General features: G+C 38.1%; 1 protein-coding gene across 21 annotated transcripts in view; it reads right to left on the minus strand.

Moving 5' to 3' along the window:
• Bnc2 (basonuclin 2) overlaps positions 1 to 27,812 on the minus strand; it is a 428,651-nt gene that overhangs the window by 292,570 nt on the left and 108,269 nt on the right. For 18 of the 21 annotated variants that reach the window (XM_048353623.1, XM_048353382.1, XM_048353903.1 and 15 more), the window contains 2 exons: positions 10,147 to 10,272; positions 1,354 to 1,554 (listed from right to left, as the gene is read on the minus strand). In XM_048353623.1, the coding sequence (XP_048209580.1) occupies positions 1,354 to 1,554; positions 10,147 to 10,272 (327 nt within the window). Of the gene's footprint in view, positions 1 to 398; positions 508 to 1,353; positions 1,555 to 10,146; positions 10,273 to 27,812 lie in introns of those variants that run through there. The other 3 variants (XM_048353463.1, XM_048353822.1, XM_048354291.1) reach the window with 2 other exon arrangements.

Raw genomic sequence — 27,812 nt, forward strand, 5'->3', positions numbered from 1 at the left:
CACGGCTCTGACTGTATGCACTATCTTTGTCAAATATATTTTTAAGCTTATGGCTGTTCATAGCCTGGCAAATTGTTTCTTTCCTTCATTATCAACAATTTAAAATAATTTGGCTCAAAGTATTTAATATCTATGACCTCTTACATACAAAGGAAATTTTAAAACACTTGCAGCATTGTTTAAAAAAAAGTGGAACAAAAGCAATCGCCATCTACTTAAAATCAAGTGTATTTGTCAGTGCTGCGTGGATGATAAACTCTTGCTTTGTGTGGGCTTGGTGTAGGCTTTTTGAAAAGCAAGACTTGTCTAGGAGGGAGGCACCAGGGAACTTCCCTCCCTTACTTGAGCACGGTCCAAGACAAAAGTTTCTGGGTTGTTTCCCCTTCGCTTCCTCTTACCCTCGCTCCCCCGCGGAGCCGCAGAGCCAGCAATTGTGCAAGAGGAGCCGGGCGCGCAGGGTGCGTATCAAGGAGCGCATGGTACAAGCCGCTGGCCTGGTGATTAATTATCAGTTCCCGCTGGCCTCACTCTCACATGTCGGCTCTCGGGCAGATTTGCACGCCGAGCTGCCTTCAGCCCAGTCCGGATGGAGGAGCGGCCCTGGGAGGACCCTGCAGCTGTGCCGGAGTGTGAGTGCGCGGGCGGGCGGGCAGCGGCGGGCGGTCCGGGTGAGCGGCCGGGTCAGGAGATGCGCAGCACTGAGCTGCACCGTGCCGGGAGCGCAGGGGCGCTGGGCCAGGCAGGGCCGAGCCGGACACAGAGCCTGGACTGCGCGGCGCTGCCCATCCGCCTGCCCGCCACGCGCTCCATCGCCTCCGCGACCCTCTGTGGTGACCAGAGCGCCAGCAAGGAAGCCTGCCTGCACTGCCTGCTCTTTCTCCCATCTGGTCTGAACCAAGCAGTTTCCAGCCACCAGAAGTCAGTCGGGCTGCAGAGGGGGCCCCCAGATTTTATGACTGTTTGGTTGGTGAACCTTCTCCGAGACAACACTTTGACCAAGTGCTTTATAAAGATGCATTTTCTGGGTAGTGACTTTCTTTTTTAAACAAAAAACACAAGAAACAAAATTAAGTCTTCGCATGATCCAGGCTAAGAAACTTCGGAAAAAAATACCTTTTCTTTCTCTTACTTCAGTATCCTTTCCCCCTTGTTCTTCTAAGGAGCTCTTAGGGGAACCATGAAGTAACCCTATGCATTCCAGAAACAGTTATGACAAAATCGAGCCAAACTATGAAATGAACACATTAGAAAAAAATTTAGAAAGGAAAAATACGAGAAACAAAAGTGCACATAACAATTTGAGGTTTCTTTTTTCAGAAAAAAAAAAAAAAAGAATGAAAGAAAGAAACTTACCTGTTGGGACATTCTGAACAAGAGGTTAGTGTCAGCGTTTTGCCATGTCCCCATGAACCCTGGTTCAGCTGTAGTCGTTCTGGTTCCGAACTGCATGGAGTTGTCAGTACACGAGTCTCTTAAAGTCAAGTCTCTTGCCCTCTTTGGCTCTCTGTCTCTCTGTGTCTCTCTTTCTCTCACATCCACTTCTGCCTCTTCTGACTGAAAAGTGAAGGTGGATTTTTGAGCCTCTTGGCAGCCAGTAGCAGGAGTGTAGTGTAGTTAAGAAGCTGGCTGAACTGTGCATTTCATTTGGGAAGGGAAGAGATTTGGGGGAAGGAGGGGGGTCAGAGCTTCCTTTGCACCTTCTGCACAGATATCCCTATCATTTATGCATAGATTGTGACTCCCCAAGCTTGCCTTTGCTCAGTTTAACAGCTGCCTGTCAGGTGTGCAGGCAGCACTGGAGACGCAACCATCAGCTTCAAACCCTCACAACTGCATGTCATTGGATAGCAGAGCTAAGAGTCAACTGCACTGTTCCACTGTCAGGCACCAAATGACACCCTGTACTAACCACTCTCCAGATACACACAGATAGACACTTATGCACACTTCAAAGAATGCCACAATCACCAGAGTCCACAGGGCAAGGGGAGGCTAGGGTTCTTCCTTCCCTGAAAGTATGTCCCAACCAGATCATATAGTACACAATATCTGACTCGTCTCTAATGTTGTAAAATGTAATGCTTAATTAAAAAAAAAACTATGCTGGGGGAAAATAAAATATTCAGCTGGAAGAGGATGTAAAGTTGGCTCAGTTGTCTAAATGTTACCTGCTAAGTCATATAGCATGTGCTAGACTATTTATAACCACACATAAACTCACAGAAAAAGAAAACAATATACATAGATTTGACATTATGCTCTAAGGAGTATATAAGTAAACCTAGCAGCTGAACATAGGAGACGTACAATAAACATTTGCAAAATAAATATATACTACTTAATATCTAGTACCTCGGGCAATTAATTATCAAATTTGAGGTTAAATAATGAGAAACTGAACAGCAAAGGGGAAAAAAAAGCTTTCTAAAGCTCAAAAATAGAATAAAATCCTTTTTTAAAGTTCTTAGATAAAGCATCTACAATGTCCTTTCAAATCATAAAAAAGAAAAAGATGAAGAAAAATGCCTATCCCATTTCAGGCAAAAATAAATACATAAACACCATTTTTTCCATTCATCTTGAATGAAAAAATAGTGTTGTAGAAAATTCTACAAAATTCCCATCTGATAATACAGCCTTGATAGCAGGTGATATTTTTAATTAAACCAGTTTAAAAACAAAGCATCTTTTTATTAGATAACATTTATCTACCTTATTTATGGCAAAGCAGAACTTGAACAAAATTCACTGTACATAAACATTGTAACTTCAAAAGGGAAAGCTAAATTCATGCCATCTCATAAAAGTAGTCAGCAGGAAAAAGCCATCCTTCCTAAACTTAAAATGTAAGATACATTAATCTTCAACCACCTACAAATATTGAGGACAAATGTACCACTCTCCTTACTCCTTCTTAACTAAAGAATAACAATAAACCTTACTCTCGGAAACAACAAAAGAAACAGGAAAGAGCTTCAATGGCAGCTCTGTGTCATTAGTGGACAATGAGAAAAGATGAGAAAACGTACACTATGTTGACACAAATGTGCCTTCCCCTCTAGAACCGACATCTCCTGAAAGCTTTTCTGTTAAACTTCCCTCTAGTTCACCACCATTAAGCACAAAAAAGTCTCAAAAGAAGCAAATTCAATATCTGAGAGGAAACAAGCAAGAACCCAAAGAATTGTTGCCTTAAAATATATTAAGTCCACCTGTGGTCAATAAAAATATTCTTCGGGGGGGGAGGGCAGGAAAAGCCCCTATGAGTCAATTGTCAACTGTGACTGTACCTTTACTACTAGCTATTACCCACTTAAACTCCCTCTAAAATTTGCTAGCCTCTTGATTTCTGAAGTGGCACTCAGTGCCTCAGTCAAGCTGCCTGCTCAGCTCCTGACCTTCCTACTAATGGCTGTTATTTGTGGGAGGCTTAAGGACACTGTCAATAGCAAGCTTCCTCCTAGCTCTACTCAAGCTCTGCTGTATCCCTTTTGCCTGCTTATTCTCTCTCTTCTCCCCCTCCCTCTCTTCTGGTTTTCTCCCCCACCTTTCTCTCTCTTCTCTTTCACTCCCTCTTCCGCTTTACTTACACACACACACACACACACACACACACACACACACACACACTGGCCTTTTCCCCCCTTTTTCAGTCCTACAGTCCTCCTCTTTCCCAGGTATCCTACCCACTCTTCTACACACACACACACACACACACACACACACACACACACACACCACAAACATCAACTGGCATGCAGCAGCAAGCACCTGCAGTAATAGACTCTTTTATTAAAACTGTTATTCTGCAAGACTTGAAATTCCCTGTGGACCGGGCCATGTCAAAGCCGATATAATTAACTAGAGGCTCAGCAACGGATCAATTACCAGACAAGCAAGTGATAGTGAAATCAATGAAAGATCATCAGCCACATTATCAGTGTTGCAACTCATTAGGGCAAAACTGAGAAATGTGCTCAAAGCGAGCCCAAGCAAGGTGGCATTACAAAACAAAGGGCTAATTTGGAGACCCTGCTGTGAACAATCTGTAACAGAATTAGCCTTTTTTCCCCCTAAACTGCACAGCTCCATAACTAAATGTGACAGACTGAGAGAAGCAGTTTATTAAGACACCAACCCCAAGTTTATTTAGTTCATAAACTCTCTCCTAGAAAATCAATACAGTCTGTACAGGGTTATTAGGCTGACTAGCTAATACATCCAAATCTGGTCTGCCCAGCCAGCAGTCTTCTGACAAAATGTTACCCAGAATAGGCAAACTGAGTTCTCAGATAGCAAGGTCTAGCCTAACAGGTCTACAATGCAGCTATTACCTAGATTTTACTGCCACAGCCACACCTTAAAAATATGGTTAAAATAATTGCTCCCAACAAATATACCATACTGCACCTGATAAACGGATTTGGTCAAACAAAATCTTAGCTAGTTCTGTAAGAGTACTTTACAGGAAAAACAAACTTTGTTACAAAAGAAACAACTCAAAGTATTATTTATACTATGCAGATTTTCATTTCCTCACTCATTTTTAATAACTTTTAAATACAAATTTGTATATTCCAAAAACATACAAACTGAATTTGACACTCACTTCCATGTAGAATGTGAAGTGTAGAACCCTTTATCAAAGGATAATTCTCCAATGAGCAGGAGACTTGTATTAAGCATACAAGTCTATGGGTTGTAAAATAATTCTACAAAAATCTGTAGTGAAGCTATTTAAAACTAAGACTATTAGGATGAACTTCACTTTCACAGTAATTGCTCTTCCTCACATTTCCTGACAGTGAAAGGACTGTGTAAATTAAGAAGCAACCAACTGGGTCTGATGGCATCCAAGTTTTTAAAGACATTTTAGGATGTAAAGAATACCTCCCAATCACCACAACATACAGCCAAAACACAAAGTAAGAATCTCAAATGCATTTTACGATGTAAAATAGACTGGAGGACTAAATGGGACAAAAGGCAACAGGGCAACAGCTTTTGGAAATGATTTCTGATGTTTGTGTTTTGATGTTTAAAATGTTCCAAGAAAAGGATTGCACTACTTAAAATGATTTCATTAAAATGTATTGGATTTAAGACACAAAATAATAAACTTTAAAGGAAAACATTTTCACAAGACTTTAATAAAATCCAAATTGTACTCCACTGCAATTCTAACATTTTTCCTGAAATTTTTGCACTGCATCTATCTGGTGTTACATAAGTCATGCTTTCAGCCATTTAAAAAGGCAGAGATATACAACATTCTAATCCTGCACTGTATGTTAATGTTTTAGATAGTAATTAAAAGTTGTAATTACAGAGAAATTTTACTTTTCAAACCCTTTTTGCATATAACTATAACTACACACTGTGCATGTACCCTCAATGAGATCCAATTAGTCACAAAGAATTTGCATTTCAGTTAGTGTGGGATAACAAGACTATAGGGAGGCAATGCAATTCCACCAGCAGAGTAAGAAAGTATCTTCTTTCTTGTTAGCTCTGTAAGCAATAATTCCCACAACTGGCTGCTTAAAGTGTTACTCTTTTCAACATTTTGTATAAAGGTGGGTTTGAGGTCTATCCTTCTATTTCCTAAAATTATTAAAATAAACACATAATGATACAAAACCCAGCCACAATGCCAGAAGAAGTGAATGAAAGAATTCTGTTTTGCATATGTTTTATGAGATGTTTGTTTTTTCACAGAAGGAAATTTTGCATATCTTTTTAATACTTCATTTCTGTACAAACTCATTGCTTTTGTAAAATCAGTTCTGTACCCGGGAGCAGAAAAACTTCACTGAGATACTGTTATGCAAATACATAGGGCTTTGTGATAGACGCATACATGTACTGTACTGAGAAAGTATGCACTCGAGGGTTTTTAGAGTTTTTTTTCTGTTTCTAGCACTGTAAATCGTGAGCAAATATAAAATAAATATATAGTTTGTGTACATAATTAAGGAAGCCTCTCTCTCTAGGACTCTGTGGGTTTACAGAACAATACCTGCTATTCCCTGGGTTCAATTCAGCAGCTGTTAACAGATTCTATAATCTGTAATGACAGTAAACTGGCCTTTGCTCTTCTTTTATTCACTATTCATTTTCACAGCTTGGTTAAGTACAGAGCTGGGTTAAAGATCAGTGGTTTTTCATGTGACACACGCTGGTATTCACTTAATGGCTTGTCAAGACAAAACTGTCCCTGTTCTTGCCAAAATAATAAAAATGACGCTCCATGTCGCATGACAATCAGCACTTCCATATGGTGAAACAACTCAAGCTTTTGTAACTCACTTATTTTATAGAAATAAAAATGTTGAATGGCTACCAAGTCATATGCTGAATCAGGAAAATTTCAATAAAGTTTTTCCCACTTTTAACTCTTGAGCAACATATAAACTAGTTTCTAATCTAGTCAAACTTTACAACATAAAAATAATGTTGAAGCTCAACTTCTTTTTTTTTTTTTTTTTTTTTTTTTTGGCCAGTCCTGGGCCTTGGACTCAGGGCCTGAGCACTGTCCCTGGCTTCTTCCCGCTCAAGGCTAGCACTCTGCCACTTGAGCCACAGCGCCGCTTCTGGCCGTTTTCTGTATATGTGGTGCTGGGGAATCGAACCTAGGGCCTCGTGTATCCGAGGCAGGCACTCTTGCCACTAGGCTATATCCCCAGCCCGAAGCTCAACTTCTTAATGAATTAAGGTATATAACTTATTACATAGAAATTATGCAGAAGCAGTAGGCTACATTCAGTCACAGAGGTGGGACAATTGAGGAAATGTCATTTTTCTTGAGAACTAAGTATAAAACTTGCTTTGCAACATCGGTTGGGCTGTGTGAAATGTTAACAGATGTCTTAAGTAAAAAAAAAAAATAGTAAGGAAACCCTCTGAATAGATAATCCACCTCAAATTTCCATATTCCTCAGGAAAGTAAGTTGAGAACAGACCTTTTCCCTTGTGAAACCTACCATCCTCACATTATTGTTTAAAGTTTCACTGTCTATGTGAGCTTAAGGGGAAAAATTATTGAATCACTATAAAAATAGAAAAAGTAAAACTAACAATAATGTAAAATTCAGGAGTTCCCTTTGTGAGTAATTATATCATAATCTAATCTGCTTATTTTTCCTTGACTCACAGATATAATAAGATCAGAGGACAGTAAGCCATTCATCCCTTTTAAAAATCATACATTCAACACACAGAGAACTATACTATTCCTGTATGTTTGGAGTAAAGGGAATGAAGAGAGATTTAAAAGTAGTTTTAAGATACAGTTCTTATAGTAATCATCATCTTTACTCATGCAGGTAGTAATCTTCACAATTCAGATTTACCTAACATTTATATCTACATTCTTGCTTGCCAATTGGCTCCTTATTTCTTTCCATTACTATCTGTGTTAGGTACAAACACTCATCTTTTAATAGCCAAATGTTCCCAAACAATCACATCTCATGATTGTGAAAACTTTTGGAGTGCTAGTTGGATCCTTCTATTCAAATTTTAAGGAAACTGGAAAACTTAACTTGCTTATTTAACAACTTCTTCTTCGTGTTTCAGTTTATTAGATGATCTAGCCAAACCTAAATGTTGCAGACTATGACTCAGATTTTTAAAAATGATGCATGCATGCCACTACTGAACCTAACACCTTCATGTGTAAACAAACTGAACTCTGAGCCTATATTTTACTATAAGCATTCCTCTTTGTCTACGTTTCCTAAAAACATAGAAAATGAATTTGGGTTACCTGTTCATGTACTGACTAATTCAAAATTCACTCAAGACTCTTTATGGGACCAGACAAGGGGGAAAAAAATGTGCTATCATCTCAGACAGCCAGTCTCAATCACAGGCCTTTCTCTCCTCTATGAGAGTTAGAATTGTACATGTTACTTTCTATTTCCAACTATACCTTTGCCAGCTATCTCTGGCAACCTGGGTTTGGCATTTCAACATATAGAAGCCTCAGCCAGAAGAACTGAAGGAGTGCAGAGAATGAGATCACCATCCAAACTGTAAATAAGATATAAACACATGCCTCAGTTTTTAGTCAGTTTTCTGCCAAACTATTGTGGAACCTAAATAGTCACAGGCACAACCCATCAGTATAAATAACAACAACAGTTCTACCAAAAACAAATAACAATAGGGGCTATCACTGAGTATGAGGCATTATAGACTAAAAACATCATTTTATGTGACCAGCAGAGTATCACACACAAGCCCGGAAACATACGATTTGGATAGGTCACAGAATTGAATAAGTGACGTAGACCTCCCCCAGAAGTAAATATTACCTAAAACTTCACCCTTCTATAGTAAAAGGGGACACTTCTCTAGTTGACACTTGTCTCTACACAAACTAGAATAATCAGTATGATGCACCATCTGCTGACAGCCTAATAAGAGGCTCTATTTCATAGAACACTTCAAGGAAATATCCAAATGCTATACTCCTTTGATATACTCTAAAATAAGAAATTGAGGGCTGGGGATATAGCCTAGTGGCAAGAGTGCCTGCCTCGTATACACGAGGCCCTAGGTTCGATTCCCCAGCACCACATATACAGAAAACGGCCAGAAGCGGCGCTGTGGCTCAAGTGGCAGAGTGCTAGCCTTGAGCGGGAAGAAGCCAGGGACAGTGCTCAGGCCCTGAGTCCAAGGCCCGGGACTGGCCAAAAAAAAAAAAAAAAAAAAAAAAAAAAAAAAAAAAAAAAGAAATTGAAAATATCTGGGTAGGGTGTAGTAGTTTAAAAACTGTTGGGGAAGGGATGGATGCCTGTGAATAAAGATTCACAGATACAAAAGCATCTGAGATCAGCATGAATCTATGTACAAGAGCTCAAACATTCTACCTACCCAGTTTTAGTGTAAAAATAAAAAATAACTTTAATCTTTTCCCATGTGCAAACAGTAACAATAGTTTCTTTATAACCCATGGCCAATGGTGTGTGTGTGTGTGTGTATTGTGTGTGTATTTGTGTGTATTAGAAAACCTAGAAGAAAAGAACCAGTAATGTCTCTCCTTAAATGAATATGAAAAAAAAAAAAGGCAGGGGTATGGAGATGCACTGGGGAGTTACTTTCATATGGCCATGAAAGTTGGAGGATTGTAAAGATAATATTAATTTTTTATTTAGTCCCTTCTAAAGACTGTGGACTGAGAAGCTGGCAGCCCCAGTAAAAATATCGTAATAATAGTTTAGATTACTGTCAGAAAGGAAGATTGAGATTCACAGACACACAAGGAAATCATGTTGTAGGTCAGTGCTCAATACCTTACACAATTATTTGAAAATGCAACTCTGCCTTTAGAGTTATCACAGGGGGGAAAAGGAGAAAAGCAACATAAAGATAATATTCTCTTATATGCAATTTGTAAGCCTCAAAAATACATAAAAAGAGAAATGAAATGCCAGTATAAAATTTTAAGTCTTTATAAAAAAAAGCCTTGTAAGAAAAGACATATATACATGTATTTATATGTCTATATTTAAAGAGAAAAGATGTTGAAACAAAGAAAATTAGAAATCCCACTGACATACGTTAAAAATGGGAACAAATGACTTAGTGTATCTGAGTAGTGACTACCTCTGGTGCAGAGGAACGGCTGTTACGCACAGGCAATGTTGCTTACCTCTATTTAGCTGGTGATCCTGGATATATTCACCTTTGCAGAATTCATCAGTTAGTATGCTTACAATTTTTATGTACCTTCTAGTCTAAAAGTTTACTAAATTAACAGTATTACTACCAAAATATTGATAGTAATAACTCAGTCCTCCTATGACATAACAAAAAAATAAGTATAATAAAGGAAGAGACATGTGTAAGGTCTGATCCTCAGCACAAATAAATAAATAAATACAAGAAGGAAGGGGCAAAAGAATGAAGTTTATCACAAAGTCATCCAAATAAATGTCTAAAAACCTACATCTTAAACCAAGTTCTTCACAGGCAAGAAGCTGTAGGAAGCAAGTACATATCTGAGTTTCAGAGCATGAGAATGAACATGAAAGATAGTAAAAGAGTAGGAGAAAGAATAATTAGGAGAGAAATACCTCAACTAGGCAGCCAAAGAATGTTAGCATAGCCAAATGACTTAAATGGAAAAGAATAACATACCTCAAGTTGAGACGGATCAACCCCATAACATGGGACCTTGAAATGTGCTTGCCAGTCTTGTTCACTAAGCCTGCCCTCTGATTTGTAATTAAGCCGATTTGGAGGTGGGGTGGGCACAAAGCGTGCCTGTTGAGAGATTGAGAAAGGAAATTACATTCACTCTGGAGACAACATGACTTAGAAGCACCAAATACATCAAAACACATTTTTAAGTGCAAATATGACATATTCCTCTGACCACCCAAACACTTTTTGAAAAAGTTAATAATTCCTGAGGTTGACAGCAACTAATAGTTAAATAAATAAACCCAAGAGAAAATAGAAGTAACAAAGTAGGAATAACTGAATCATTTACTGATTGGAAATGGATATGGTAATACTTATGCCCTAATTAGCTCAATTTCTTTTTCTTTTCTTTACTTTTCTCTCCCCTGATCCCCAGTGTTGGGTTTGAATCCTGGACCTCATGGCTGCTAGGCAAGCAGTTTATCATTAAGCCATACCTCTAGTCCATTCCAGTTGTTTTTTTCTTTTGGTTGGGGCGGGAAGAGGTGCTGTAATATTTGAACCCAGGCCTCACACAAGCCAAGCACATGTTTTACATGTGCTATATGCCCAGCTTTTAGCTCAACTCATATCCTTTTCTTAAATTATTATAAAGACAGGCATCTTAAAAATTAAACATTTTTAGTCAATGTTAGGAAATATTTTTGCCAAAAATCTGTGTGGAACACAAAAATTAAGACACAGTCCCAGATCATAAGAAATTTATATTTGAATACAGAGCAGGAATTTCACACGTGCACATGTACACACCCCACCTCCACTCCACCCCTCCTCTTTCCACAGTATACAAAAACAGAGCATGCGTTACATGTGGTGACATGTACCTGGAATCTCAGCACTTGAGAAGCTAAGGCACAAGGATCACAAGTTTGAGACCAGGCTGGACTACAATATTATGATATTTACAATACTGTGATAATTAACTAATGAAAGTTTAAATGGAAACATAACTTGAGGGTATGAACACAGTTGGGAAAGATGGAGGAGAAACTGTTTTGTTGACCTGAAAACCTTTCTGTACACTACTTAATGATAATAAAAATAAACTTAAAAATGTGATAAGACAAACAGCAGAATTCTATATGACCTAAAAAAAGATTCCTTCTAGCCTGGTAAAAGGAAATTTCTTTGCAGAATTAACATTTGTTCTGGGCATGAAAGAACTGTTAATATTCCTAGAAAAGCGATGCAGTTTGACTATAAAACAGTATATTGTATGTGGAAAAATAATAAATGAAAGGATGCCTGGTCAACAGGAGCTACTATAATGGCAAGCGTCCTAGAGTTCCTTGGAAAGAGTTATAGTTTTGCCTTTTCCTCACTAGTAGTCAAAAGACAGTATGTTATAAACTAACTGTACAACTTGGGTAGGGGAGGGGGTGGGGACTGAGGATGAGGGAAGGTGGGGAAAAAATGAGGGAGGGGTAACAAGTTAGACAAGAAATGTACTCACTACCTTACATATGTAACTGTAACCCCTCTGTACATCACCTTGACAATAAATATAAAATAAAATAAAGTGCTAACAGATTCTCAACAGCATGATTATTTACTATCCTCTAACATGATTTATCTGGCTATATAGTATAACGGACTGAAATGTGAAAACAAAGATGTGAAGAAATCAATTAAGAAGCTCTTATAAAATACTGGGTATCATGACTATTGGCAAATGCACTGGCTAATAAAAAGCAAGACACAAAGATACTTTGAGAATAAAATTAAGGAAATAGTATTACTAGTAAGATGAAGATAACAAATGAGAAGAGGAAATGTGACATTAGATCTCTGATATAGCAACAGAAAATAGTAGCAGAGTCAACAGAAATGAAAACAAATGAGTTTGGGGAATGTATAACACGCTCAGTTTCGTGTAACTGTAGACCATGCAGCTGATTAGGTAATAAGAAATGCTCAGAAAACAGATAAATACTGAAGTTATCAGATTTTTATCCATCTGCACAGATATGACTTAAGAGGCAAGAAAACATGGCCTAAGTGAACAGCTTAGAGGAAACACCTAGGTATTGAGAGACAGACAGAACACATCTGGGTGTTAAGAGGCCAAATGCCCATGTTCTGAATGCTAAGACAGATTTTACACAAGTTAGGATGGTTGAGAGTTTAAAATGTTTCTAATATATACTATAATTTGCAGGTAAAATGTAGTGATAGTACAGTACATATAGTAAGAACAAATGAAAATTTATGGAGATAATAAATATCAAACTCAAGCTTGAGGAATTCAGGAGGAAAACTAATAGGAGACTTGGCAGAGGCTGGTACAATATAATTTGAGTAGTAATATAGTGTAGTTCAGATGCCTTTGTATAGTAGTAATTCTTAAATTTAGGTAAAGAGGTATTCAGTATGCCATTTCAATATATATACTGTATGCCATTTCAATACATATATACATATGTGTGTTTAAGTATATATATATATATATGTGTGTGCATATATATGCATAGTTGTAGATGAATTATTTTATACTCAATTTTTGGTCATTAGAATTGTCTTGGTAGATCTATAGATAATTGGAATCTATATTACATAAAAATTAAGGCAAAAGAGGAAAAAAGGGCAAATACTTTTGAGAAATTCCATAAAGAACACAAGAATAGTAGGAGTAAAGAGGTCTAAAAAGTTAGCAGGGCCTAGAAAAAAATTGTTAAAATTGAGTTGACAGTTTGTTTCTCACTACAGGAGAAAAAAGAAAAAGAAGACACACATACTGTATCATTAAGCAAAGGGGATGAAACCAGCAGAGAAAAAGATATTGAAGATGTAAGCCAGAGGGAAAATGATATAAAAGGGTCCTAAGAGAGACTATGATCATGAACACAAATGAAAAGCGGCCCTAGGGAGAAAAGGTTATTTTTTTTCCTCACGAAACAAAGGGAGAAATTAGAAAAGGCTCTGGGTTAAAAAATACACGTATTAAGAGTGCTTATGTAAGAAAGCCACTTTAATTTCCCATCTCTCCTACTAAAGTATACTCTTGTTAAAATGGATGAAGTTTACTATCCTTGGTACCTTAGGGCCTAACAAATATTTACCACATAGTAAGTGCTCAATAAATAATAGCTGAAGAAAAGAAATGATTACTCTAAAAGGTAAATGATATGGCTATATGGTAAGGAAGGCATTATAGTACAAAATCAAAAACTATTACAGAGGAGAAAATTTAAAAAACAACAACAAAAGCCAAAAACTCAAATCTAATTGAATTCAGAAGCAATGAGGAAAGAATAAAAGAAATGGCAAATAACAGAAAGGACATAGCATTAGTGCCCAAAGCCACATAAGAAATCACAAGCAAGTCAACTAGATTCAAGGCAATGTAATTTCAGAGTTTCCAGTCTGCGAACTGGAATACTCAGAACCAGCAAAGAGTTCTTAATGCACTTGCTCCAAAACATACACCCTAAAAAGCAATGATACATTATAAAACCACTGCAATTACACAACATCTCTGTAACAAGGCATAATTATGAGGAAAAATTTAACAGAGAACTGATTCAAAAATTTCTGCTTTTTCTTTAGTCACACTCCAAATCTAAGTGTTTATTGGGCAGATTTTTAAATGTCTGTGAACCATTCCTAAGGAAAATTCACCAAAACAGACGGGAAAAAAAAGAAATACTTTATACTATGTCACATATATGATTTCAATGAAAGAGTATGTGGAAGAATATCACTTCACTAACCGATATGAGACAAAACTGAGGAAATTTAAATTTCTCTCCTTACTGTTGACTCCTTTCTCCAAGATTCTGACAGTAACCCAGTCACACCAGCTCCCTTCCCAGTTAGTGAATGCTGCACTGGATAGAATTCAGTACTTTTATTCCAGAATTCCTCTAGAGAACAGTGAGATTGGGGGTTTCATCACCTGGTCAACATCAGCAGCTGCCACCAAGTCATGTCAGGAATATAGACAAAAACATTCATCCACTGCACTGGCAACCACTACAGCCTGCCTTCCTAACAGAGTCCTTCTGTGAGAGCCACTGTCTAAGTGACCTGTCACACTGTTTTATAAAGTAGCATTAATACTGTGGGCCAAAATGAGATTGATCTTTGAGCTCTGTGGTCTAGTGTTGTCAACAGTGCATTATAAAACCAATACTAAATACTTTATAAACAGGTCTCCCTACAGTGTATTAGAAAAACAGTGCATATTTCATGTTCCATAGTTAGGTAGCCACATATCCATCAGACTAATAAATTATTTATTAGGTACTCAAAAGTGCAATAAGAGTCAATAAACTAACTTCTGGATACTTAGAAGCTACTATTTCACTGGAAATTGCACCTGAATGAGAAAACTATCTCACTAACTGGATGGGGGTGGGGGGTGCTGGAAATATACTTTCTCAAATATACTTTTAGAAAGAAGTACACGCCTCATGGGGAGAGGTACAAAAATCCCTGTGTTCCAGAGTCCTGATTACTGAACTTACAAAGAAAGCACCATCCAACCCTGAACTAATTTCTTTTCTCTTGGCTATAGTATCCTCTGATTCCACCAAGAGACAGAAAAATGAAATAAAATTCAATGGGAATGTTTCTAACATGCCCTGACTCAAGCCAGATGACAACTACCACTAATGGTTTGTACTCAACATATTCAAAGAAAGTATAGAATGACTTGAGTATATAAGCTCTCCACTACATGCCCAACATGAACTTTTGAATATGTATGAACATAAGGTTTGGAGAGGGTTTTTTGTTGTTGTTGCTGTTGCTATTTTTGGTTAAAGGTCCTGAGCCTGTGGACAAACTATGGTATAGTCCCTGATGTCCAGTCCAACATCATCAAGGCAACTCATTCCCAGTTCCACCCCTCTAAAAGAGGACCTTCTGTTCTGGAATGTTTTCCAGGCCTTCAAGGAAGACTTTCTTCAGCTGGGAGTTATTTCTCAAACTATCAGAGGCGTGGACCTTTGTGTAGTATTGTGGGTGCCATGGTTTCACATGCTGGCCACATTAATACTGGAGAGCAAGCATCTGTAACCCACAGCTGTGTGTGCTCCAGCCCCAAATCACCCGCAAGGCTGATGCCAATGCAAACCACTCTCCCCATCCCACATCGGAACCACACTGGTTTTCTTCAGGAGCCAGGAGCTGAGATACACTTCTGAAAATGAAGGTTTGGGGTTCTTTCCATTCACATGATGGGAATGGACTGCTGAGAAGAGTACCACCAGAGGGACCGGCACTTTTCTTTTCCCCTATTCCCCATCAAGTGAATAAAACCATCAAGAGGTTTATGGTGCCAAAGCATGTTCTAAAAACTTCCCGGGATGGAGGGGAGGGGACCTAAATGGATAAATATGTACATTTTTTTCATAGTTTTCATTTTTAATCAAAGCATCTACCCAGATAAGATGGAGTTTTTAAGGCTGAAAAACTTTATGCAGTAGGAAAAAGAAGTGGAAATAAAGAAGAATCACATGAGAGGGACTTGATTTTAATGTCTTTTTCAAAAAGACATCCCCAAATACTAGAAATCATGAAAGCTAATATGAAACATGAGACATGACTAGCTTCTCTGTATTACATTTTCTACTACAAGCACTACTGCTAAGATAATTCTTCATATTAATGAGTTTGGTATGTAGACAAACTATAAAAGATGCAGTCTCTGACCTCAAGTACTTATCTCTGCCTTTTGGGATTTACTCTTCTTGCTAGATTTACTCGTATTCTTCATACCCTTGCCCAAAGGAAGTGATAATCACTCAGGACTTGAACCACTTTCATGGGTGGGGTTTAAATATGACAACAAAAACTTTTACCCTTGGACATAGAGGCTACTGGCCCCAAAGCACAGAGTGTCTAGTTTGTGGCAAAAAAAAATAAAAACTCCCTGTGATATTTTTATCCTAGTCTCACTGAGCTTTATCAGAAAAAAAAATCTACGAAGTGTGAAAACATACAGTAGTTTATCAAATCTAGTATATGTATGCACAAACCATGAACTATACATGAACACTGATATCAGACACAGTCTCTACTACCAAGCTTTATATTCACTTAATTATATTTTATGTGTGTGCTTAAAGCATAGGTGAAATGTGTGTGTGTGTGTGTGTAAACTGTGCCCAGCAGTTAAAATTAAATCTGTAGTGAAACTGAAATTGTGTTTTACTATTTGTAGCATTTTTTGAGTGCATGTATGCTATTCCTGGGGTTTGAATTCAGGGCCTGGGTGCTTCCCTGTACTTTTTTGCTTAAGGCTACCTACCACTCTACCACTTGAGCCACAACTCTACTTCTGTGGGGTTTTTATTTGGGGGGGGGGTGTATGCTTAATTGAAGATAAGAGTCTCATGGACTTTCCTGCCTGGGCTGGCTTCAAACTGTGATCCTCAGACCTCAGTCTCCTGAATAACTAAAAATATAAGTGTGAGCCACCAGCTCCCAACATATAACTTTTTATTATTAACATGACCTTGTTAAGTTACTTATCCAAAACTCTTCATTGTGTACGTAGAAATAATGGTACTATTCAGAATTGTAAAGATTAAATACTATGATTAGCACAAAAGGTTTATCCCAGTGCCTAAACAAAATCACTCAATAAATATGAGTTGCTGCACACATATGTATGTAAAAACAGATTTCAAAATAAGAGCCACAGGCCATGTTTGGCCTCAGCTGTGTTTTGATTGGCTCCTTAAGTGAAAATATCTGAGTGTGCATGTGTGTTTAATTATCAGCCAACATGTAAAATTCAAGAAACTGTGAATTAAAGTATGGATTACTAGCTGCAGGGGCAGGGAGTGTGGTAGGGACTGGAAAATGGTGAGGGGTCAGGGAACTAAATGTGACAGCAGAAATACATGCTCCCTCATAACAACAGTTGGCTGGGGTAGAATGGAAGCCACTTTCTTTTAGCATGCTCTCCCAAAGGGCATTCCATGTCCACTATATCCCACCTGTTTCCTCATTCCATTATCTGCTGGCACCAGTTAGGATGCATGGCCTCTAAGTCAATCTGCATTAATCTAGTAGATATGGAGAATTCACTTACACACAAATGAAAATCATACTGAAATAAAATGCCAAGTATCAAAATGTTTCCCATTATGCCTAGCCTCTGCTACAAATAAAGATACAGGCTTTGTGATAGCTCAACATCAGTTGAAGTAGCTCTCGCAACATTTCTTTTCAATCAATGGAGACCTGGGTTCTCTTGGCCTCCAAAACCTAAGAATCTTTGCAGAATTTTAAAGAAGCACTGAGATGGCTGGGAATGTGGCTTAGTGGTTGAGTGCTTGCCTTGCATTCATGAAGCCTGGATTCAATTCCTCAGTACTATACACACAGAAAAAGCTGGAAGTGGTGCTCAAGTGGTAGAGTGCTAGCCTTGAGCAAAAGAAGCTCAGGGATAGTGCCCAGGCACTGAGTTCAAGTCCCAGGACTGGCAAAACAAAGGAAGAAGGAGGAGGAGGAGGAGGGGGGCGGAGGAGAAAAGGGGAAACACAAGGAAGAAGGAGGAAGAAGAAAGGAGGAGGAAGAACAACAACAACAACAACAACTGAGAGGGAAAGGGGGAAAAAAAAAGAAACCAAACTAATTTGCTTGCTTCTCTAAACAATCGGGAAATAAAACAACGTTACAAAATAAGATGTTGAGAGAGCCCAGTGGACTCCTGTATCCTAAACTCCTTTTTATGTTCAAAGCAGTGATCCCAAAAGTTGAGATTAGAGTCATATGCCAGAGTTTTTCTTTCTGACTTGTGAGAAATGTTGTTTTTTTTAATTTGGACATTTTAAAATTTAATTTTATTGCCAAAGTAATATAAACAGGGGTTACAGTTATATACCTAAGGTAGTGAGTGTATTTCTCATCAAACTTGTGACCTTCTCCCTAATTTTTCTCCCACTTTCTCTCCTCCCCAACCCACCCTCCCAAGTTGTACAACATACTAAGATTTCTGGGAGTTCACACACAAGTAACCTTCGCATTGGTAACTTGAAATTGGCCAGGTTGAGAGCACATACCCAAAGTATTCACTATATGCTACCAATCTGAGAATCCCATTTAGAAACCCCAAGAACCAGCTGTCAAACTTTTACAAGTCCAATCTCTAGCTGAAATTTGACTGTTAGGAATCTTCACAAGGCACTTATGCTCAAATATGTGGTCATTATTACTTTGTAGAAATCTTGAAACAAAACACTTTTCAGAGATACTGAACAAAAAAATTATGCCTGAGTTCCCAGTAGTTACTATATACATTGTAGCAAGTCACCTAAGATACAACTACTGAAATATAGCACCTAAAGTGCTTAAGAAATTAATCATTTTTAGTAGGCAAACAGTCTGGGAAGTTTTCAACTTGTACTTGGTAAACACCTCGGTGTTCCAGGTACCTGTGCAAAGTTTAAAATATGTTTTCATTGGTTCTTCACGGGTCCTGAGAGATAGGTGTTATTATTTGGGTCCTGAGAGATAGGTGTTATTATTCTCATTTTACCAATAAGGAAACTGAAGCTAGTAGAGTTAAGTCACTTGGCCAAAATCTTATATTAAGTGTCCAAATGGGAATTTAAGACCAAGTTGGTCTGATTTCAAAATATATGACATCCTTGACATCCTGCATTGCCTTTCTAGGTTTCTAGGTTTCTATGACTTCAGACAAAAATTTTCTTAAAAAGTGTTGCAAGTTCTGCTATGTCCTTAAACAGGTCATATCATTCTTGATAAATACTTTTTATTTTCATTTCGAAATCAACATAGAGTCCTACTGAGTGCTTCTGGTGATACCTACATATATTTGCCCAAAGGTATAGAAAGGGAACAAATACGAGGATATGTTGGTTGTTGTTGTTGTTGTTTTTTAAAATCAACAAGATACAATTTTATCCTTTTGTAGTAAGTTGCAATTGTTTATGGTAGAGCTGTTTATTGTATAGCTAATTGTTATTGTATATCTTCTTCCCACTTCTAGAACTTACCATATCCTTTCACCGTGAGCCTTCCCTAAGGAATATTAAGTGGTAAGTACTGGTAAGAAAACATCTTCAAATAAGTCAGTAGTAAAAAGCAGAAAATAGTAACATAGTATATTATTTTCTAAGAAACAAAGTATAGGGAAGGGAAGGAACCAGGTACAAAATTATTCTATATTTAAAGCTAAGCTATTTATAAAAATACCCTCTGAGGATAGAGGGAAAATTTGTCTATCAAATGATTTGTCTGTACTTTTCTTCACTTTTTATAGCATGCACACATTAGCAATCAACAAAAAGTCTTGATATATGGTATAATAATGGCCCTGAGAAGCATTTTTGATGTGCTAAGCACAAAGTAAAGGAGGACCAACTTAGAAGTTTGAGGCCAAAGCTGGGAAGTCTTTCATCTCTCCAGGATTGTCAAAGCAGTGCTTCTGCCTAGTTCTCAGCTATGCTCATATTAGCACAATGCAATAATTAAGACAAGACCTTCTAACTTTATCTGACTTATAGCATAGGTTTAGAGACTACATGTAAACATACAAGTTAAAATACAATCCGTAGGGGCTGGGGATATGGCCTAGTGGCAAGAGTGCTTGCCTCGTATACATGAGGCCCTGGGTTCAATTCCCCAGCACCACATATACAGAAAATGGCCATAAATGGCGCTGTGGCTCAAGTGGCAGAGTGCTAGCCTTGAGCAAAAAGAAGCCAGGGACAGTGCTCAGGCCCTGAGTCCAAGCCCCAGGACTGGCCAATCCGTAAATAACTGCTCTCTCCTACTAAGAAGTGCTACATGCATGTGTTAATAGCTACCAGACTTACAGGAATATAGCAATTTGGACTTCACAAGGAGCTAAGTTCAGTTGCTTAGGCTAAGGAGAATATAAAAAGGCAACAGAGGAGAACATTCCAAATGGATGAAGCTGCAAGAATAAATGCAAGGAAAAGGAAGCACTATTCCTGGAGTGGATGAAGGATATTAAACAATAAGATGTGAGATTAGAAAGAGAATGCAAAGGCAAAGTATGGTGACTTCAAAGAATGGACTTTAATAATATTCGAGAGCAAGAGTATTTGTGGGGTTTGTATCTGTCTATAAGACATCTCTATCTTTTTTTTTTATTTTGCCAGTCCTGGGCCTTGGACTCAGGGCCTGAGCACTGTCCCTGACTTCTTTTTGTTCAAGGCTAGCACTCTGCCACTTGAACCACAGCGCCACTTCTAGCTATTTTCTATATATGTGGTGCTGAGGAATTGAACCCAGGGCTTCATGTATGGGAGGCAAGCACTCTTGCCACTAGACCATAGAACTCAACCTCTAGAGTGCTGAGATTGTAGGCATGAACCACAATGAACCATAAAATGAACATTAGATTGAAAGAAAAGAGTCATTATATGCGTATATAATATATATCAAGTATTTCTACATGAAAAATACCTTCCGAGATTAAAAAAGTATCATTTTTTCCTTGCTACTCTTGACTTACATCTCATAGGCTAGCATGTAACCTCAACATTCACCTCTGGGCCCATCAAGCCATTTCCTTTACAGCTCCTACTACTTTGGCCTTGTAATATAGAGATGTTATGCACAGCCTACCTGTAACATTGGAATCATCTAAAGCATGTCAGATGGGAATGGATAGCCCTCCAGACTGCGTGGCATATTTAAATTTAAGCGCTCTCTCAAATAAGCACTAGAAGTTCCCAGATTTCTGCCACTGAAAATCCTTACTTACACCCCAAACTCAGTGTTTCTAAATTTCACCACAACCCATTCTTGCTGGAACTGTTTCCTGCCCCATTTCAAGGCTTAAAGTTAAATTCTTCTACTCTTAAAGGCGTAAAGCTAAATTCATGAGTGTTTTACCTCTATATTCTTATCTTGCTAGGCATGCTACCTTGTATTCCAGAGAACTTAAGAAGCTTAGCTGAATAAAAATAGGTTGAATAAATAAATATTTAGAGAAACTCAGGAGGTCCCATATTGGGGTGATAAATACAAAATGTACTTCCATTGACTTCCTCAGTATGAAGGAAGGTATTGCTAATTGAGCACAGAACTCTTTTTTTCTTTCCTACCTGAGGTCTCACCACAAGATCAAACATACTTGTTACTCCTGAACTATGTCTTTTATTTTTCAAATTCTAATTTGGTGTAATTGACAAAATTTCCAGATAAGCCTACTAAGGGGAGAGGAGGGGAGGGGAGGGGAGGGGAAGGGAGGGGAGGGGAGGGGAGGGAGGGGAGGGGAGGGGAGGGGAGGGGAGGAAGTAAAAATTAGCCAGGAGCTATTGGCTTATGCCTGTAATTCTAGCTACTCAGGAAGCTGAGATCTGAGAATCATAGCTTAAAGGTAGCCTGGGGCTAGAAAGTCCAAAAGACTCTTATCTCCAAATAATCACCAGAAAACTAGAAGTGGTGATGTTTTTCAAGTAGCAGAGTACTAACTTTGAGTAGAAAAGCTCAGGGACAGCACCTAGTCCCTGAGGGCAAGATCTATGAACCACAGGATAAAAAGAAAAAAAGAAGGAAATAAGAAACTGTTCACCATAATACATTTTGTGACCACAAGAAAAGTTGAATGAGAAAAATTTACATTTCAAATGTACTTTGTTTTGCGACATTTTGTTTTACTATGGACTAATATAGTAAATACAAACTACTAGGAAAAGTCAGAGGCTGTAGTACTTTAAAAAAAAACTGCTTCTTTCATCTTATATTAAAAGTGTATTATGGGCTGGGGATATAGCCTAGTGGCAAGAGTGCCTGCCTCGGATACACGAGGCCCTAGGTTCGATTCCCCAGCACCACATATACAGAAAACGGCCAGAAGCGGCGCTGTGGCTCAAGTGGCAGAGTGCTAGCCTTGAGCGGGAAGAAGCCAGGGACAGTGCTCAGGCCCTGAGTCCAAGGCCCAGGACTGGCCAAAAAAAAAAAAAAAAAAAGTGTATTACTTTAAATACAACTAAATACTATCTGGAAACTTCAGGCTTCAAGAAACAGACTATGTTTATCACTTTAAAACAACTAATCAATGATGCTAGTAAGTTTGAGGGCCAGTATTAAAAGAGCTATTTCATGCTGTTGTACACAAATAACCAGATGACTTTGGTAGCTTAATTGCCCAACCGCATTTCTTGTGAAGCCTTAGAAAACAGGTCATTTTTATGACAATTACACATTTCAAAGACAGACTCTTAAACTGCCAGATTTCAAAAAATACAACTTATATAGGAACCTGCATACATTTCTATTTAATTTCAATCCTCTTTACAAAATAAGTAAGCCAGGTGCAAGTGGCTCACACTTGTAATCCTAGCTACTGAGAAGGTTAAAATCTGAGGATACAAGTTCAAAGCCAGCCCAAGCAGGAAACTCCATGAGACTCTTATCTCCAATTTACCGCCAAGAAATCTAGAAGTGGAGCTATGAGCAAAAAAATCTCAAACAGTGCCCAGGCCCTGAGTTCAAGCCCAGTACTAGCACATACACATACACACATACACACGCGCGCGTGCACGCACGCACGCGCACACACACACACACACACCATACATGCAGAGTTAACAAAATCTCTGTAATCTTTTTTTTGGGTCAGTCCTGGAGCTTGAATTCAGGGCCAGAGCACTGTTCCTGGCTTCCTTTTGCTCAAGGCTAGCAACCATACCACTTGACCATACCACAGCACCACTTCCAGCTTTTTCTGTTTATTTGGTGCTGAAGAATCTTTTAAGAGAAATGGAAAATACAATACCTTGTCATCTTTGTATATAACAAAGAAATTGCAAGAAACATGTGAGCAGGCAAGCCAGCCAAAGTGAAATGTATTCCACAGAGTTAACAGTCTACCAGCTCCAGAAAAAGGGAGAAAAATCTGACACTCAAGGCTTCAAAATGATTACAACCCTATCAAATCGAGTCTTGATTCTGATTCCGGATGCACATTCTAGTAGTGATTAAGACCTATAGCTTGAACAGACTAAAGTCAAGATGTTTCCATGTACCTTCACATCATATGAATATCCCAGGTCAAATATAACTTGACACTAATAGTGTGGAAGCAAAGTGGATAACCAGAAACTGTATTTTACTTTAGTAGATCTCAAAGACTCTTCTTTGCAGTGGTTGTGGGAAAGACATGACAGAGTCTGAACATTAACAATGGTTGTTAAGGTAAAGCTTAATCCCAAATGTGTTAGCATAAAACTATCCACTTAAAAAGATTTTAGAGTATATCTTATTAAATCCTGAAATGCATGTCCTGATAAATTTCTATATAAATTTGCTTTACAAATTCCTCTAAAAATGTGCCACAGCTGGCAGAATAAATTACTACAATAAATCATTATTAAATAACTGTAAATCTTTGTAATGACATAATGCCTAACTAAAAAAAAGTATGTAGCACCGAACATTCAGTAGAAGAAAAGAGCTCTTCATACAGGAAAAGAAATTACAAAACTTACCATGCCAACACTACAATATGATTCAGTGGCTAAATGGAAAAATAAACCTCACATAAATAGTACTTAAATCTACAGCGGAGTTGTGTTCACTACTGCATCAAGACAAAGTACATAGCAAAAAGGTAACATGCTCCAGTTTCTGACAGTAACAACCACACAATAGTTGAGTCTTACATATAGCTGGTATCCAATATATGCTATACAATAAAGTGCCTATAAATCTACAAGTAAATACATTGGTGTTAAATACACACACACACACACACACACACACACACACACACACACTGGGACATGACAAATTATATAGGACTCTAGACATTCACACCTGAGGCCAAACTAGGATATGCATAGAAGTAGTTGACAAAGGCTCAATTGGTATGTGATATGATCATATAAAATAATATTTTATAAAATGAACTCCAAGAAAAGGAAATGAGATATTTTTGGTTGTTTTTGTTTTCTTTCCTTTTTGTCTTGTTTGTATTTGGGAGAAGAAAGGGAATCACAGAAAAGGTGGAACAAAGGGTGAACAAATACAACAGTGGTATCTCCTAGATACTATGTGGAAAATGAATTGTACATCTTGTTGGTGTGGATGGGAGAGAAAAACTAGGAAAGTAAGAGGGAAAGGAGGTATAATTCAAAAAGAATTGTACTCATTGCCTGATTCATGTAACTGTGACCTCTTTGTATATCAATTCTATAATAACAATAAAATAAATTTTAAAAAGTTTGAAAAAGTAAAAAACAAACAAACCACATTCCAAGTATCAATCAGAAAGACTAGTTTGTCCTTTCTCTAGAGCTTCTTGCATATTCTTTAAAATAATTTATTTCCTTACTAGCCCCTTATATTCGATATAAAAGTCCATCGTACTTCAAAATAAACTTTACCCAATATATAGCTACATTCATTTTTTTTCATGTGGAGCAGATGGGTAGCTACAGTAATCCATTATTTTAGATACCACTTGAAGTGAATCACTCCAAACATCACTGCCTTATTTTGTTCTCCCAAGCTTCCATTTGTCAAAGTGCAGACACTTGCTACTCTTGTCGCAACCAACAGGACTCGTGGCTCCAGCAAGCAAGATGAGCTCGGGCAAGCAGCAAAGCGACAGGCCCCAGAGTGCCTGCTCAGAGCGTGTGATTGCTCTTTCTGCCTCTCGGGAAGGGTAAATTATTAACTGGCACTTTCACAACGTAAGAACTGTCTAAGATAAACCCATTAGAACTGTTAGTCTACCGAATATTTCATACTGCCAGTTGGTAAAATCTCTGCCTAGGCCATCATTGCCTGCTTTTGTTTGTATTTATACCTCAGTTCACAGTCACTAGTCTTCATAAAATGAAAAGATGTCTCTGAATGCCATCTCTACTAGTTTCTCTATTTGCCAAACCTCTGTAAGCTAAAGTATTTCAGTGAGAACCTCTGCTTCTTGCAAGCTGTGAAGGATTTAACAGGATAGTAGGCTAATTCAGCAAAGTTTCCCGCACCCCAACAAAACTGCTCATTAATCTGTCAAATATACGAAAAGGAAAATATAGTGTTGATTTTAGTCTAGATTAAACTATTTCTTTGTAAATGCAAATGGAAGGATTGTTTCTCCCTTTATTTAAAAAAATTTATTGTCAAGGTAATGTACAGAGAAGTTACAGTTACATATGTAAGGTAGTGAGTACATTTCTTGTCAAACTTGTTACCTTCTCCCTCATTTTTCTCCCACCTCCTTCCTCCATTCCCCCCCCCGCCCAAGAATTGTACAGTTGGTTTTCCCTTTGTCTCACCATTTAGATGTTCCCTTTCCCTTCCCTGTTTCAGACCAATATATACACTACCCAAGGTACCAAAATCAAACACAGTGACAGCAGGAGCCTAAACCACAGCTAAACCCATAAACAAAAGAAAAAATTAAAAATCTTTTTTTCTCCCTTTATTTTGTTTTTCAATTCATTAAGTACAAAAAGTGGTCCCTTTCTCAACATGCAGCTACTGAAATTATCCCTAAGTTGACCTACTCTAGGGGTATTTGTACCCCCACAGTTAGGTATTTCTTCCCAACAAGATCCTTACACCTTCACCTCCACTTCCAGTCCACACAAAGCTATTCTATGAACTGCCTGCTCTCATGGGAGTAGAAAGCATCAGAGCTATGGCTTCAAAACCCCACATATGCCAGACCAAATAAATAAGCCAGTAAAAGGATACCTAACTCTGTTGGGGGGGGGGGTGTTAAAAACATCTACAAGTTAAATGTGGAAACAAATGAAAATGTTTCTAAATAAGTAAAGGTTCAAAAAGAGCGAGCAAGACAACATGAGAGGACACATCATCTCCAAAGGGGAGGATCAAACACACACTAGTGCAGGACAACAATCAAGGACATACCCAAGAGACTGAACAGAATGTGCAATTCAGTGAACATGAAGGAAAAAAAAGTCATAGGGAGAAAAACCTATGCACATATGCTTATGAACACAAAACACAATGGTCTAGATTACAAGAGTGAATGACCTAAATTTTCAGCTGCATTACCCAGGGAAAGAAATCAAAAGATGAAAACGTTGGCTACTGTTGTACTTTTATGACTTCAGGATCAACCACTTAGGATAATTTACTTGAGTTAATACAATGATTAAACAAAAGAGACATGTCCTTCTTTCTACCTCTTATACAATCCAGTCTGTTCCCAGGCATTCAGCTACCAAATGTGTGGTGGTGGGTACCACATCTCTATCATTCATCAACATCACTCTGCTACACTACAAATACATTCCAGGCATCCCAAGTCAACTTCAAACCTGGCATCACCACAAATTTATACCTCCTCTAGAACAGCCCATCTGAGTGAATGGTGCCATCCACTACTTAAGAGTTTGCCAATTATTTTCTCATTTATAAAAGACCATTTTGTTCATCCTCACTTTTTTTCTCAACAGTGTTTCCTTGGAGACATGGTGAATCTGAGTCCTTACTCTAACCTTTGGAACAGAGATAAAAATCTCTCTAGGGATTAAGCACAATCTCCAGTTTTCATAATGTAGGGTTATCTCCAAGGTCACAAGGAAAATCAACTTTAAATATATATGTTACAAAAAAACTCAGGGATTAGCTTGAATGTTTCCTTATGAGACTCATGATAAACCATCTCAAGAGGCAGCTCTGTCTGTCAAGGAGATGAGAAATTTATGCACTTTCTCCTGATTTTCTGTATAAAGAGTAAAACATTTTGTACCTAGCTCTGTACTAATTTTTGAACTGTCTTACACATATATAAAATATTTCAATGCCTACTCAGTAATAAATTGTATTTTTCTATCTTCTTCCTCTATGTAGTTGAGAATACCTACTTTTTTTGTCAGGATTATTATAACTACCAACTATCTGCCCTTGATACCTACCACCCACAACCAATCTCTAAAACCTTGTGGTCTTTTTTCTAAGTATCTCTTAGGTCCATCTACTTTCCATTCCTGTGGCTACCATACCAGTACCAACTAGCACTTTTTAACAGTTAAAATAGTCAATTACCTCAGTTTTTTATATTAACTTTTTCTCCCTTCCAGCCCATTCTCCAAACCATAGCCAAGTTTCCAAATCTTTAAAGAGGCCACCTAAGACATAGTCACTTCCAACCTAACCAGTTTTGTCACTTGACTACTCACTGAGTGCCCTTAGATTTTCTGTTTCAGCCATTCTCATTGTTTCAAAACATTGTTTTAAAACCTCCCCTGGGGGCTGGGGATATAGCCTAGTGGCAAGAGTGCCTGCCTCGGATACACGAGGCCCTAGGTTCGATTCCCCAGCACCACATATACAGAAAACGGCCAGAAGCGGCGCTGTGGCTCAAGTGGCAGATTGCTAGCCTTGAGCGGGAAGAAGCCAGGGACAGTGCTCAGGCCCTGAGTCCAAGGCCCAGGACTGGCCAAAAAAACAAACAAACAAACAAACAAATAAAACCTCCCCTGGTCTTCAGAAATGGTTTCTTTACCTGGGCTAGAGAATGTTACTATATTACATTTCTATAGTACCCTGTACAATTTTCTTGGCCCTTGCAACTAGTTGTTTAATTTCTACCTCTCTGTGGGTTAATAAACTCTGTGATGATAGGGATCTGTGAAACTATATACTGAGTACTTAGTGCAAAAAGATTC

The sequence above is a fragment of the Perognathus longimembris genome, chromosome 1 (genome assembly GCF_023159225.1).
Source record: "Perognathus longimembris pacificus isolate PPM17 chromosome 1, ASM2315922v1, whole genome shotgun sequence".
NCBI classification, from domain to species: Eukaryota; Metazoa; Chordata; class Mammalia; order Rodentia; family Heteromyidae; genus Perognathus; species Perognathus longimembris.